The 12,641-nt window shown below is 51.3% G+C and overlaps 5 protein-coding genes across 5 annotated transcripts; all 5 read right to left on the bottom strand.

The window, feature by feature from the left end:
* Positions 1 to 945: 945 nt before the first annotated feature.
* Positions 946 to 1,333, bottom strand: NFIA_049400 (CVNH domain-containing protein; the record flags this gene model as incomplete). The annotated part of the gene is made up of 2 exons (XM_001257496.1): positions 946 to 1,127; positions 1,192 to 1,333. 2 exons carry the CDS (start codon positions 1,331 to 1,333, stop codon positions 946 to 948), a joined length of 324 nt encoding a protein of 107 aa, XP_001257497.1.
* A 1,979-nt stretch (positions 1,334 to 3,312) lies between these two features.
* NFIA_049390 (oleate delta-12 desaturase) lies at positions 3,313 to 4,604 on the bottom strand (the record flags this gene model as incomplete). The annotated part of the gene is made up of 3 exons (XM_001257495.1): positions 3,313 to 3,680; positions 3,735 to 4,512; positions 4,563 to 4,604. 3 exons carry the CDS (start codon positions 4,602 to 4,604, stop codon positions 3,313 to 3,315), a joined length of 1,188 nt encoding a protein of 395 aa, XP_001257496.1.
* Positions 4,605 to 5,682: 1,078 nt separating this feature from the next.
* Positions 5,683 to 7,622, bottom strand: NFIA_049380 (MFS transporter; the record flags this gene model as incomplete). The annotated part of the gene is made up of 3 exons (XM_001257494.1): positions 5,683 to 6,684; positions 6,737 to 7,126; positions 7,188 to 7,622. 3 exons carry the CDS (start codon positions 7,620 to 7,622, stop codon positions 5,683 to 5,685), a joined length of 1,827 nt encoding a protein of 608 aa, XP_001257495.1.
* A 616-nt stretch (positions 7,623 to 8,238) lies between these two features.
* On the bottom strand, positions 8,239 to 10,388 carry NFIA_049370 (putative phenol monooxygenase; the record flags this gene model as incomplete). Its single annotated transcript, XM_001257493.1, has 4 exons — positions 8,239 to 8,627; positions 8,682 to 9,144; positions 9,197 to 9,219; positions 9,275 to 10,388. The coding sequence occupies 4 exons, from the start codon at positions 10,386 to 10,388 to the stop codon at positions 8,239 to 8,241; spliced, it is 1,989 nt and encodes a 662-aa protein (XP_001257494.1).
* A 549-nt stretch (positions 10,389 to 10,937) lies between these two features.
* Positions 10,938 to 11,546, bottom strand: NFIA_049360 (uncharacterized protein; the record flags this gene model as incomplete). The annotated part of the gene is made up of 1 exon (XM_001257492.1): positions 10,938 to 11,546. One exon carries the CDS (start codon positions 11,544 to 11,546, stop codon positions 10,938 to 10,940), a length of 609 nt encoding a protein of 202 aa, XP_001257493.1.
* Between the last annotated feature and the right edge of the window lie 1,095 nt (positions 11,547 to 12,641).

The following is a 12,641-nucleotide window of genomic DNA, read 5'->3' as shown; positions in this document are numbered from 1 at the left end:
GGTTGAACTCTGCCTGTTGTCTTGTCCCCGCAAACTCCGCTATCCGCATAATCCTTCGCCCGCTCCAAGACTGCAGGTGAAAAGTCCAAGGTCTCGGGTCGGCCTGTTTGCGGTCGACTCGCCCGTTAAATCACCGTTAGTTTGCCGACCCTAGCTTGTCATCAATCGTTAGAAAGAACGACCCCTCCAAGTGCCAATGGCCTGTCCTCTGATAGATAGATGTTGGTGAACCCAAGCGAGGGATTTAATATAGCTTCAAACACCCCTGTTGTAATGACTCCAGTCCACAAAGTCAATTGTCCGTCCACCTTCAGACGGACAAGGCGAGTATGACACTACCATCGGCTTCCAGGCGGGCTGCTAGTTTCGAATTTGACCCCTGTGTGCCGAGCACGGCAGACATCACAGCCGATACCAAGAAGCCAAGCAGGTTCCTGATCCGGTTCGTAACGCCCACGGTAAGGATGATTGGCCAGATAGACTTCTCTGGACGCCATGTCCCACCTTTTCGAATCTTCGAATCAGTCAAGGTTTTCAGGAGTCAAGGACTGCGTTGTTTGGCATCGAGGTACGTGATTCTGTCATGATGCTGGGTGAAGAGCAAGATCATCGAACCTCGCGGAATATCATTATGAGGGCCCGGAAGCAGCTCGAAGCCTCTGGTTGCACAGCAGGTGATGGACCAATGCCGACTGGACAAGCCAGGCTGCAGGCTTGTGCTGCTACATCATCCGATCTGACAGATCAGATTGACGCTTGCCTCATGGCCGCCGGATATTTCAGGAATCTATCAGGCATTCAGGCTACTGGTTCCTCAACATAACAGTCTCTGGTTTATGGTGGTGACATCCATTCCATTACATTCTACTCTGTATGTCCATTCACATTCCCAATGTCCTATTCGAAGGATGCTATCTACTTGATCCAACAGCCTCTGCAGAAAAATCAGACGACTCTCAGTTGACCATCAAAGTTGACAATCTTATCCGAAAGATTGAGCTCCTGACGATTTGCCGACCCCCCGTCTTTGTTCATCTCGGCACACATAATGGCCCCATGCTCGGTCTGTTCTAGGAAAACCTGTCCCGCAGAGTGAGTGAAGTTCTGTCCTCCCCACACCAGCCGTCCTGATGTCAGCTGTTAGAACCGAAGTCTTCGGGTTCAGCAAGGACACGGGGAAGAAGAAAATACCGTCTTTTGCACCGATATGATCATCAAGTCGGATCTTGTTGGGGATCCGCCGTCCGGAGCTATTACGGGCATCAGCCACGAGATCAGTGGTGTCAATCCTCCGAATAATCTGAAGGTGTTCGCAGGTTTTGTGGAGTGCCATTTCGTGACTGGGGTATCTTTGAAACTGCCGACAAGCGGAGCTGAGGTTATATATGCATCATCTCCAGAGGCGTCGCTGCCTCTATTCATTGCAAGATGACATCGTGTTGAACACATGGTTACGCAATATTTCTACTACCATCCAATGGTCGTCCGGGCTCTGGACAGGGCTCCAGACACGTTTTTGTCGAGGGTTCCATGGTTGACATCAGCAATTGATCCTGTTCGCGCTCATTGGAAGGTGACAAGTGAGTATAGATGGTGGCACAGGGCGCTACCGGTGAGGTTATCCTGCGGCTGCGGTCATTAGCACCTGATTCAGGTTGTGTCACTACTTGTCAATTGCTCTACTCGAGTCTATACCATACTGTCGCTGTGGGATGTAACAGTGAAGTGTTACCCGGACTGCAGTACCACTACATGAGATGTCTGGATTGCTAAAGACGAGCTGTCCAACTACGCAGCGCTAACGCTTATTGCGACTGGAAATACAGTCAAATTTTCTGCGTCGATCTCATTTCATTAACACTATGTCCATTCCTCATTCCCATGCCAATCAATCAAGGACCCTATTTCGACATGAGTATCCACCTGATCCAACCGAGTTGCAAGAGGAACGACTCACCAAAAACTTCAAATGCCCATCATTATTGGCAATCTTCTCCGAAAGCATAATCCCCTGCAGCCCCCTCGACCAACCCCCATCTCTCATCTGAAGCTCAGCACACAGTTTAGGTCCATACGCGGTATGTTCTAGGGAGATATTCCTCGCCGTTCGGGTGAAGTTGGTGCCGCCCCAGATGAACCATCCTATACTATTAGCCCTCCCGTTTAAACACAAACACAACTATGAAAAAGGGGGATATATACCATCAGTATTGCCAATATGATCATCAAGTCTGATCTTCCGCGGAATAAACTGGCCGTGGCTATCGCGGACCTTAGCCAGGAGGATGGTGTAGCCGTCCTCCTGGCGGATGTGGATGTCTTCGCAGGATTGGTGGAAGGACATTGTTTTTCTTCTATTAACAATCTTTCAAACAGAAACTTGTTGACGAGCAGTGGAGATGGGAGAACCCGGCGGGACTCGGGACTATATACGCAGCCCTCGCTGTCGGTGAGGCATTGCTGCCCTACAGCGTCTAGCCCACAGTCTAGCTTGAAGTCGACTAGCATGCAAGATGACATAAAGGTGGATCGTGGCCACAGTTATTGGCAGGTGAGTGTGTACACGGTGGGGCGCAGAGCTAGCGGTGAGGTTTTATTTATCCTGCAGACTGCAGGCTGCAGGCTGCAGTTCTTGGCTGCGATACTGTCTTCTGCATATGTTGCGGGGCTGGGTGAGTCGTTCGTCACATTCCATAATGGTGAGTACCTATTCGTATCGTACTGTGGATGGAATGTAGACTGTAGGCTGGTGTTGCACAGGTCTGTAGTACCACTAGTGTGGCGGTGCTGAAGACTGGATGGGAGTATCAGTGGGTCTGTAGCTATTCCTGGAAGTTTGTTTGTTTGAGGCTTTGCAGTATCACCGCCACTTCTTTACTCAGACCGATCGCTTCACGGAGTTTTAGTCATATGTAGGAGCTGCGGGTGCCATTGTGGCTGCTTTTCTATTACACTACTGGCTCTTGATGAGATATCTCATTAACTACAGTCTTAATGGTACCTGACTAACAGCTTATTTAAGCTCCTCATGGTTCAACCCAGAGAAGATCTTGTGAGTTAATGTGTTGTCTACGTAGCTTCGGCTTCGTCGTCCTTCCTCGGCATGCAAAGCACAATGCGGAGCCTAGATTTGCACCATGATTTCATAAGCGATTAGTAGAATCACACTCTTCGGCTCTAGTTCTAAACATCGAAGCTTTTGTCTATATACACAACGACCATCCAATAGAAAAACTAGGGTATGTCTATGATACTTAGTCTATGAGTCTCCCCATCAAAGTCTATATCTATCCAACCCACCACACATCACCATTAATTCCCCTCATCAGCCTTCACAAAGTGCAGCACACCCGGCTGCGACGCTTGCCCCTTGGCAGAAACATAAATGCACTTCCGGAAGGTCGTAACCAACGAACCAAGGAAACTCTGTTCCTTTTCCTCGTGGTACTGCGCTCCAAGCAGGGGCTGGATGGCCCAGGTGGCCTGCTCGGCCTTGTAGAAGGGGATGCGGCTGAAGAGGTGGTGCACGACGTGATAATCAATAATCTCGTGGAAGAAATGGCGGCCGATGAAGCCCATCGTGCGGTCGACGGTGGCGAGGGCGCCCTTGGTGTAGGTCCACGCTTCAGGGGTGTAGTGCGGGACGGAGGGGTGGGTGTGTTGGAGGTATGTGATGGCGACTGCTTACGTTAGAAGATACTCCGATTGCACCGAAGGAAAAAGGGAGGACATACTCAGCCAGTGGTGAACCCACAGGTACGGGACAAAGTAGAGCAGGACGACGTTCCACGCCCCGATCTGGGTACTGGCGTAGTACAGCACGGCGGCCATGATCAGCAGACCCAGATCGGAGATAGCGATGGACAGACGCTGCGAGGGACTCCACAGCGCGCCGACGGGGTTGAAGTGGCTCGCCGGGCCGGTCTTGGGCTTGCCCTCGGGCCAGCTCTGCGCGCCGGCGGTGGCGTTGGTCAACAGGTACAGCTGCCAGCCGCCGAGCTGGTGGCCGATGAGCTGCAGGAATGAGACGATGGGGGTCTCCTCGGCGAGATGTTTGAGCTGCTCGATGCGCACGTTCTTCTTCTGCGCGAGCTGCTCGTCCGTCCACGGCACGAAGACGGTGTCTTTCTCCATGTGGCCGGTGTAGCGGTGGTGACGGGCGTGGGTGATCTTCCAGGAGAAGTAAGGGACGAGCAGGAAGGAGTGAGTGGCCCAGCCGATGAAGTCGTTGATGCCCTGGTAAGGAGAGAACGCTCCGTGGCCGCATTCGTGGGCCAGAATCCACATCCCTGTTCCGACGCAGCCCTGGAAGAAGCCGTATGTGGCCCAGGCGAGGGCGCGGAGCGGTAACGAGGGGAGGAGATGGATATGGAAGGCGCCGTAGGTCAGGATGGCGCAGTAAAGGATATCACGGGCGAGGTAGAGGAGGGAGGTGATGAGTGAGGACTCGAAGCATTCTTTGGGAATGGCATCTTTGAGTGATTTCAGACTCGGAGTATTGTCTTGGACAACCTACGGCTATGTGAGCGTGCTTTTCTGATTCATAATGCACAGAAACATACCTCTGTCTCAGTCTGTACAGCTCTTTTGCGAACCTCCGTCATTTTCCCAGCTGTCCTTAATCGTAACCCAGCAATTGGCAAAAAATGAAGGTAGAAAAAAAGGAGGGAAAAAAAATATATCTCCCCAGAAAAGGCCAGCAAGCCATTCGCTATCGTACGATAGCTAAGCAGCTGGCACCCGACATCGCAGGCGAACCCATTGGCCAATCTCCTTTCCACCGAATGTTTCCAGAAAAGCGGTCCCTGAATCTGTCAAACGCGCTCAAGTGGATCATTTTGACGCCTCTGGCCAGTCGGACAGCAGCATTGTCCATGTGCCTGAGGTCCGTTTTTTAGCGAGTGTTAGATTTTGCTCCATTGATGCCCAGCCGTTGAGAAACTCAACATTAAGGAGACGGCTATGCTCTGTTAGGAAATTGGGCCAAGGGTTGAGATACGAGTAAACACCTGTTGCATTTCGAAGAGCTTGATGATACACGGAGCAGTCTGTATGGAATTGAGATCTGATGATATAGTCTGCTTCAATTCTGTTGCATTACACTATAGATACAGTTGATATACTGCACTGCATGGAACTTGGGGCTTTCTACAATGCATGGCAGGACGCCCTCTGACTGTTGATTTTCACATGGAAAAATTCGAAATTTTATTACTGGATCAGGAATAGCGGATTTGCATTCTGCACGCTAAATTTAGCCACAAACTCAATTGACCTCGGATCCTCAGTTATTCCGTGACATGTGATCTGTACCTCAGCCCCTTTTCGAGCGTCCAATAAAAGATCAAATTAAAAGGGTACCTTATTCTTGGCTCAGAAGACTGATCCGATGTCCTGCCGTAAAGACACGTTGGGCATTGCTTCGGTATCCATGATCTGCGAAGTATCGAGATCGGGGTAGAGGCGAATCCAGAGAAAAGCCGGGAAGCCAGTAGTGACTGAATTCGATGGGTTCTGGTAATCTTCTGTTTGTCTCCAAGACACTAGAGCCAGACTCTGTTGGCAGCGTTGCGAACTCCCAGGTATGTTTGCCTTCGGAGGTTTAAGAGTATCATTACGTGCATCTCGACACTGAGCTAGGCTATTTACAAACATGCTATGTGCTTTCAACCAATGCACATACTAACCCGCGGCATATGGACTGCGCTTGCGCAGAATCTCTCCATACTTCCAGAGGAATATAGGTGCAGGTATCCCCAGACCAATAGACACAAAGGCCAATAAACTGTTCCCCCATCCGTAGTGCAGGGCGTTGTACATGTACGGTGCAAATAGCGGAAAGGCGAATCCACATATGCAACGTAAGAAAGCCACCGCGGCTAGGGCGCTGGCAGCGAATCTCGTGTATGTATCCACCATGTAGGTCTGGATGCACTGAAAGGCGATGATGTTTCCAGCACCGAAGAGACAGGCACCAATGTTGGGAGCAATCCAGTGACGGCGAAACTGAGCGGTCCAGCCGTAGATAAAGAGACCCACTGGGGTGAGGAAAGCGCCCACAACCAGGAGAGGTACTCGAAATTCAGGCCTGCCGACATTGTTGTTACGGGCTTTGAGTCGGCGATAAATGCGGTCATTCAGTGGAGCGCAGATCTGAGAGCCCAACCAGAATCCCAAACCAAGGGAGATGTAGTTCAGACCACCAATGCCCGTAGATTCGTTGTAGACACCAGTCCACAGAGAGCTGAACGTCGAAAGGACAAGGTACATCGTGCCATAAATAAAGGCCATGTACAGGGCCAAGACTTGAACGATGGGCTGGGTGGACAAGAGGCGGAACGGCCGCACCAGCGCTGTCTGCATCGTTTGCGAAAGGGTTTTGTTCTGTCGCTCGGTTTCAGTCTGGTACGCCGAATCACCCGTCTCTTTTCGGATCCGCTCTGCTCTCCGTTTCAGAATCTTGGGTGCGTATGTTTCACGGAGGAAGAATAGCCCGCCGAATTGGATGAAGCCGTCGGCAATGGAGGTGGCATAAAAGACCCATCGCCAGGTGGTGTCTTGAGAAATGAAGCCACCGACTATAGGACCGACAGCTGGACCAAGAAGCGGAGCAAGACTGTAGATCGCAACACTTTTTCCGCGCTCTTCTGGTTTAAAACAGTCCGAAAGCACACCTCCACCCACCTAAAGGTCGTTAGTTATTTAGCGGAAGACTATTTTGGGAAAAAAGACTCACAGCTAAAGGAGCACTGCCTCCAAGGCCAGACAGAAATCGAAAAGCGATCATCTGCCCCTTAGTTCGCGAGACACCGCATGCGATGTTGAACACGAGATAGAACAAGTTGGACAATTGCAGAACAATAACTCTTCCGTAGATCTCAGAAAGCGGCCCCAGAAACAGAGGTCCGACGGCATAGGCCAACACGAAAATGGACAGAGTAAGCTGAGAAGAGACCTGGTCCTCGATATGAAAATCGCTTGCAATCGACGGCAACGCAGGGGCAACCATGGACGAAGATACTGGGGAGATAAAGGTGAAGAGGGAGACCGTGATAATAGCAGCCCACTTCTTCTTGTTTGGCCAGTTCTTGGGGTTCTCAGGGTCATCGGGGCCATCCCATGTTACCTGTCGCCGCGTTACTATCGCCCTTGGACAGATATCCCTCGAGATGACCGCTTGAGCTTACCAGTTTAGGATCCCGCCGCGATCTATCAGACTTGGCCGTTCGTGACCTTTCCAGCGCACTCTGGTCACGAGTACCCTCTTCCAAGTCAGTGTCGCGTTCGTTCAAGATTCCTCCTCTAACTTCAAGCACGGGGCTTCCCTGCTTCTCGTCATCATCCTCTAGAGGTGGATCTGCTGCGTGGGCTTTGGGGACGTCGTCATCGCTATGGTAGACCGATTGGTCATCCAGATGCCTGCCAGAATACACTCTGTCGAGATTCCCTCTCCTAGGTCTAGATTCCGACCTTGTCCTCGTTATAGATAGGAGTCTCAAACTCCGCGAACGTTCTGATTCCGTTGAATTTGTGGGTGACAGGTGCTGGCTGTCATTTGTGCTATTTACCGACGTTGATCGCGATCTACTATTTCCAGTCTTCTTTTCTCCATCTTGAGTCATGGCCAATCGCTCCGTAAAGATCACGCGACGGCAAATAGAGAGTACTTCTGAGACACCAAAGTTCCGGTAGAAGTAAACAAGAATAACGATAAAACAGGCACAGTTGTATCAACACGACCATCACAAAAGCCCCCAGAGGACCGCAAGCAGGGCCAGAGCAGGTTTTGTATGGCGATTCCACCTGAAAGAGCACCCTGCGGCGATAAAAGTTGCTTAATGCCGACAAGTGGAGAGAGGCCATGGTGGGTTTACACCAAAGAGCCCATTGTCATTGGAGAAGAAAAGCTTGACACAGACGGTGTCGCGGTTTTTGGCTCTCCACCGTCGGATAAGAGCCAACGGAGGCCTTCCGTGAGCGGCCTGAGCCGTCATCGCCTCCATTGTGGCCAGTCAAGTGTCGTTGACCATGACGAAAACGTGAAGCAAAGAGGAGAAATCGGCTTTTCGGCACTTTAGCCACGTGCTGGTGACTAATCTTCCGCTTTGGCTGATCACGTGCTGTTCTCTTCTAAGAGTATCTCAGGGACATTCATCTGGTTCTGCAATCACAAATCAATTGCATTGGAGAAATGTATCGTCTCCATATATATGCGATGTTATCATACATAACTTAGCTTCAGATAGTCCTCACACACCTCTCTAAATACTCCTGTACACGCTTTAGATCCTCCAACTCCGCCACCATGCCAACATATCCATCAGGTCGAACGACAGCCAGAGCACCCCTTGTCTCGTCTACACCGTAGATCTTGTAAACATCGTCTAACGCGTAACCGCTGTAGAATCGCATCTCCGAGTGTTTCTTGAGCTCGTTTGGCACATCCTGCCACATGAACGTCTTACCCAAGCGAGGATGGATAACCACTTGCTCAATAATGTTGGGCGGAAAGCGTGGAAGGACAGATGCTCCGAGAGATGTCAATACCTGGGCAGAAACGCCCTTGGGGTCCAGGAGGTCGGAAGACGTGAGACACAGAATGCGGAAGCGCCCTGTCGACAGAAAGTCTGGGTATTGTCAGTGTTGGGCTGCAGAGGACTGTGTGATTGCGAGAAACGTACCATCATGCAAGTGCCGTCTGTTTCCATCTGCATGGCGCTTGCATCGGACGTCAAGTAATCTCCTACCTGGACGGAGGACACCGGACAGGTAATCTGTCCCGTTAACCGGGTTTTCTGCACCGTCATCCGAAGCTTTATCCACCATTAGGCTACTAGGATACTCAATACCACAACCACTGGTGAATCCATTGCCCGTGCTAAAAACTTCGAGGAACTGTTCGTGTGTGAGCCCCTCGACTCCATCCTCTGAGGCCCCAATCTTGCCGGAGAACATGGACGAGAAGGCGCGATCGAACGCGATGAGTTCTTGGGCGATTGTATGTCGCTCAGAGTGGTATGTATCCACGATAGCATCAGGTTGGCCGGGAACCGCCGAACTAGGTGTGAGTCCATGGAGGGAATACGCCAGTTTCCAAGCTAGATTGTACGAATCCATCATTGACACATTCATTCCTTGGCCAGCCTTGACCGTCCTTGTCAGCAAATTAGCTTGAAGGCTTTGGATTCACACGTACCTTTGGGCTATGTGTATGACAAGCTTTAGGCAGATCGAACAGTCAGTAATTCTCATCAACTGCTCAATGATTACATACCATCTCCAACAATAAACACCCTATTGATTCCCTTCGAGTCTTTGACGGTGAAATTGTCCGTGACTCGCTGACCGATCTGATACGCGGCCCACCAGTCGACTGCGCCCTCTTCCTTAGGTCGAATATAGTACGGCTTGAATGCTTGCGCCGCATGCCGGAAAATGGACTCCTGGTTCACCTGGCTTCTGCGCGCGCGTGCATCTCCCTTGGACTGAGAAGTAGTCCCATTAACAGGCTTCTGGTCCTCTTCAGGAGGTGTCTCTTCCGGTACTTGAACATAGAGACGAGTCAGGTAATCGCCCGTCGCGATGCGCTCCCGCGGAATGACCATAACAGACCCCGCCGGTGAATGGATGGCGCAGCGCCTTCGGATATCGGGAAAATCCGTGTCGATTACCAGATCAACCACGCCCCAGATATGGTCCATCGACTCGCCGACCAGTTTGAGCCCCATGCAGCGCCGGACTACCGAGTGGGCGCCATCCGCGCCTACCAAGTGTTTCGAGCGTATTGTGCGGCGGGTGCCATCCGTCTCGATCTCGGCGACGACTGGGAATTCCGCATCGCCTGCCTCGTCGATCTTGACGTCGACAAGCTTGGTGTTCCGCTGCACGCCTCTTTTCGAATACCGGAGCAGATCTGTTTCGAGGATCCGCTCAATGCGACCCTGGTGGATTGTGACTTCATGTTGAAAGCGGGCAGGCACAGCCACATCAGGAACGATCGACGTCCTCTCAATCACCTTCTCCTTGTCAGGCGACGGATTCCAGAACGCAACCTCTTCCATGTGACAGCCATCGGTGAGGATCTCGTCCGCGAGCCCGAGAGATTTGAGGACTTCGAGCGTGCGCGGTTGCAGGCCGTCCGCTTGGCCCGATTTGAGCGTGCCCGGTTTCGCGTCTATACAGAGCAGAGAGTCATCGTTGAGGCCGTATCGTGCCAGAAGCAGGTGTAGCATGAGCCCTGCTGGTCCAGCGCCGACAATGACGACTTCATATTTCTCGGCTCCCTCAGGACGCGTAAATCGTGGGGAAAGGCGGGGAAGTGGAGGGGCAAAGGAAGGCAGAACGCGCAGTTCACGCGACGAGGCAGCGTATTCGGTGAATACAGGCATAGAGAAGATATTGCAATTGAACAGTGCATTCAATGTAAAATTGTGATATCAAAAACTGGGAATACTTGTAGACGGGAAGTGTACGACTATAAGCGCAAACAATCAGATAAGTAATAAATTTCCTTGCGAGTACTGGAGACCCCACTGTGAAGTCCCAGACAAATCCAATCTCGCAGTGATCCTTCAGGATAATGCTGCACCAGATGCCATCATCGATTTGATTATGTATGTTCGGAAATACGGCGGATTCTTCAAGGCGGGGTGGACAAGGACAGCTTGAACGAATAGCCATGTCACACTGGGGAAGCAGCTGCTGACAAGATAATTACACGAAGCTCACCAATCCCCCTGATCGCCCTCCGATCGGCTCATGTCTCTCTGGTTGACACTGTTATCGCTGACAGTGGATCCTCAGTGTGGGGCATTCCTCAATACTAAACTTACTAGCAGTATGCCTCTGAAGTATGTTTTACAAGAATGACAACTTCCAAGATCAACCCCGCACAGGAAACTCTGAATCCACTTACGGAGTAACATATCCAGAACCATCTAAAGCATACTAGGAATAACGCTCGCCTCCTCCCGCGCCATCGCACGCTCAACTTGCTCCCTCGAAGCCCAGATCCAAGTTTCGCCGAGACCATACCGTTCCCCTCGGCTCTCCTCCTCCCCCCAGAAAGCCTTGTATTCATCTTCCCAGAAAAGCAGCGCATTCCCCTCATGAAACCCGCTCAGGATCACGGCAAACGGCTCGCCGTTGCAACACGCACACCCCTCGTCTAGGCTAGGAGGGAGATGCACAGTCCCATCTTCCAATCCCTTATCGAGCTGCTCTTGACTCGATGCGTAGAGTGCTTCGATCATGGAATCGAGGGATATGTGCATGAGACGGGTTTTGAAGGATGCGCGTTCGCGGGTACAGCGATCCGCGGCGCGGAGGTAGAGTACACCCAGGTCGTCGAGCTTGCCTGTTCCTTCGTAGGTAGGGTGCGTCACGAGGCGTTCGCCTGTTGGCGTGATGGAAGTGGTTAGTTCGGGGAGGAGGTGTGCCAAGCTTTGGATGGTATCGTGGAGGGTTAGGGAGGAGAGTTCGTCGATGTGGATTTGCAGGGGGGATTGGCCTGAGCTGGTTCCCTCTGAAGTCGAAGTTGAATGCATGGTTGCTGTTGAGATGAGTAAGTGAGCAGGCTGCTGTGAAGTTGATGTTAGCTTTGATCGCGGTGGTCAGCTACTGAAAACGACGCAGGTTTAGGCATCTAGTCCTTCTCTTCAGTTTGCTGTAGCCTGATGGGCTTAAAGCGCCACGTCACGCATCACGTGTGGACATTATAGACAAGCAGATGTACTCCCATTCCACTGACTCCATGTTTTTGGACGAGAAAATGATTTAACATGCCAACGCCATCATCAGGTGTTGGTCGGTATAAGCATCTGCCGCTTTGAATCATTTCAGGGCTGGAAGTCTGTCCTGTAGGAGAAGCCTAACCGAAGGGCTTCTTGGTTCCCATACCATTGGATAACTAGAGCAGAGAACACTTGAGCCGAAACCCCGCATTTTACTATGTCCAGTACTCCGGTTTGTGGGGCAAAGTTTGTGCCAGGGGGAATCCCGGTTGTATTCAATGATGCGTATGGACGGAATAACGGATATCCACTTATCGTAAAGTAGAGCATCAGAGTGGCTAGGAGACCTTTCTACTCCTGGAAATGCTTTCTCCGTTGAATTGCATGCATCATCCCCTCCTCGTACTTAATTCTCGGGGTTTCTCCGTCGTGGAAAAATGTCCGTGCGTTGGCAGGTGGCTGGTCAGTATTTGGGCGCTTAGATTCCGCGGTCGATGATATGTCAGTTGTACACAGGGGTGTATCTACGCGGGGTTCATCGGTTGTGCTCCGGCATAGCCATGATCCAGGGCAAGGCACGACAGACAGCATTACCAACACGTCCATCTGGCCCGAGTTGCGAGTCATGCGCAGCGATTGGAAATCACAGATGAGGCCAGGATAAAGTCCTTCCGGCTATGGACAGTATCAACTTGTCCAACTCACTAACATTGGCAGGTTATAGAGTGGGGCTCAGCCACTCAACGATCGGTTTCCGTCAAATCAGCTCACTGAAACAGACGCGCTATACGGAGTCTTTCGGTTATGTCTGGAAGCTTGCTTTCTGCATATGGTCCCAAATATTAGCATCACGAATCCATTCCGTAAAGGTTCTTACCCCGCAAATGGGTTCAGGGTCAACCACCAAGG

Source organism: Aspergillus fischeri, genomic scaffold (genome assembly GCF_000149645.3).
Source record: "Aspergillus fischeri NRRL 181 1099437636266 genomic scaffold, whole genome shotgun sequence".
Classification (NCBI taxonomy): Eukaryota; Fungi; Ascomycota; class Eurotiomycetes; order Eurotiales; family Aspergillaceae; genus Aspergillus; species Aspergillus fischeri.
This window is presented reverse-complemented; position numbering and strand designations above follow the sequence as displayed.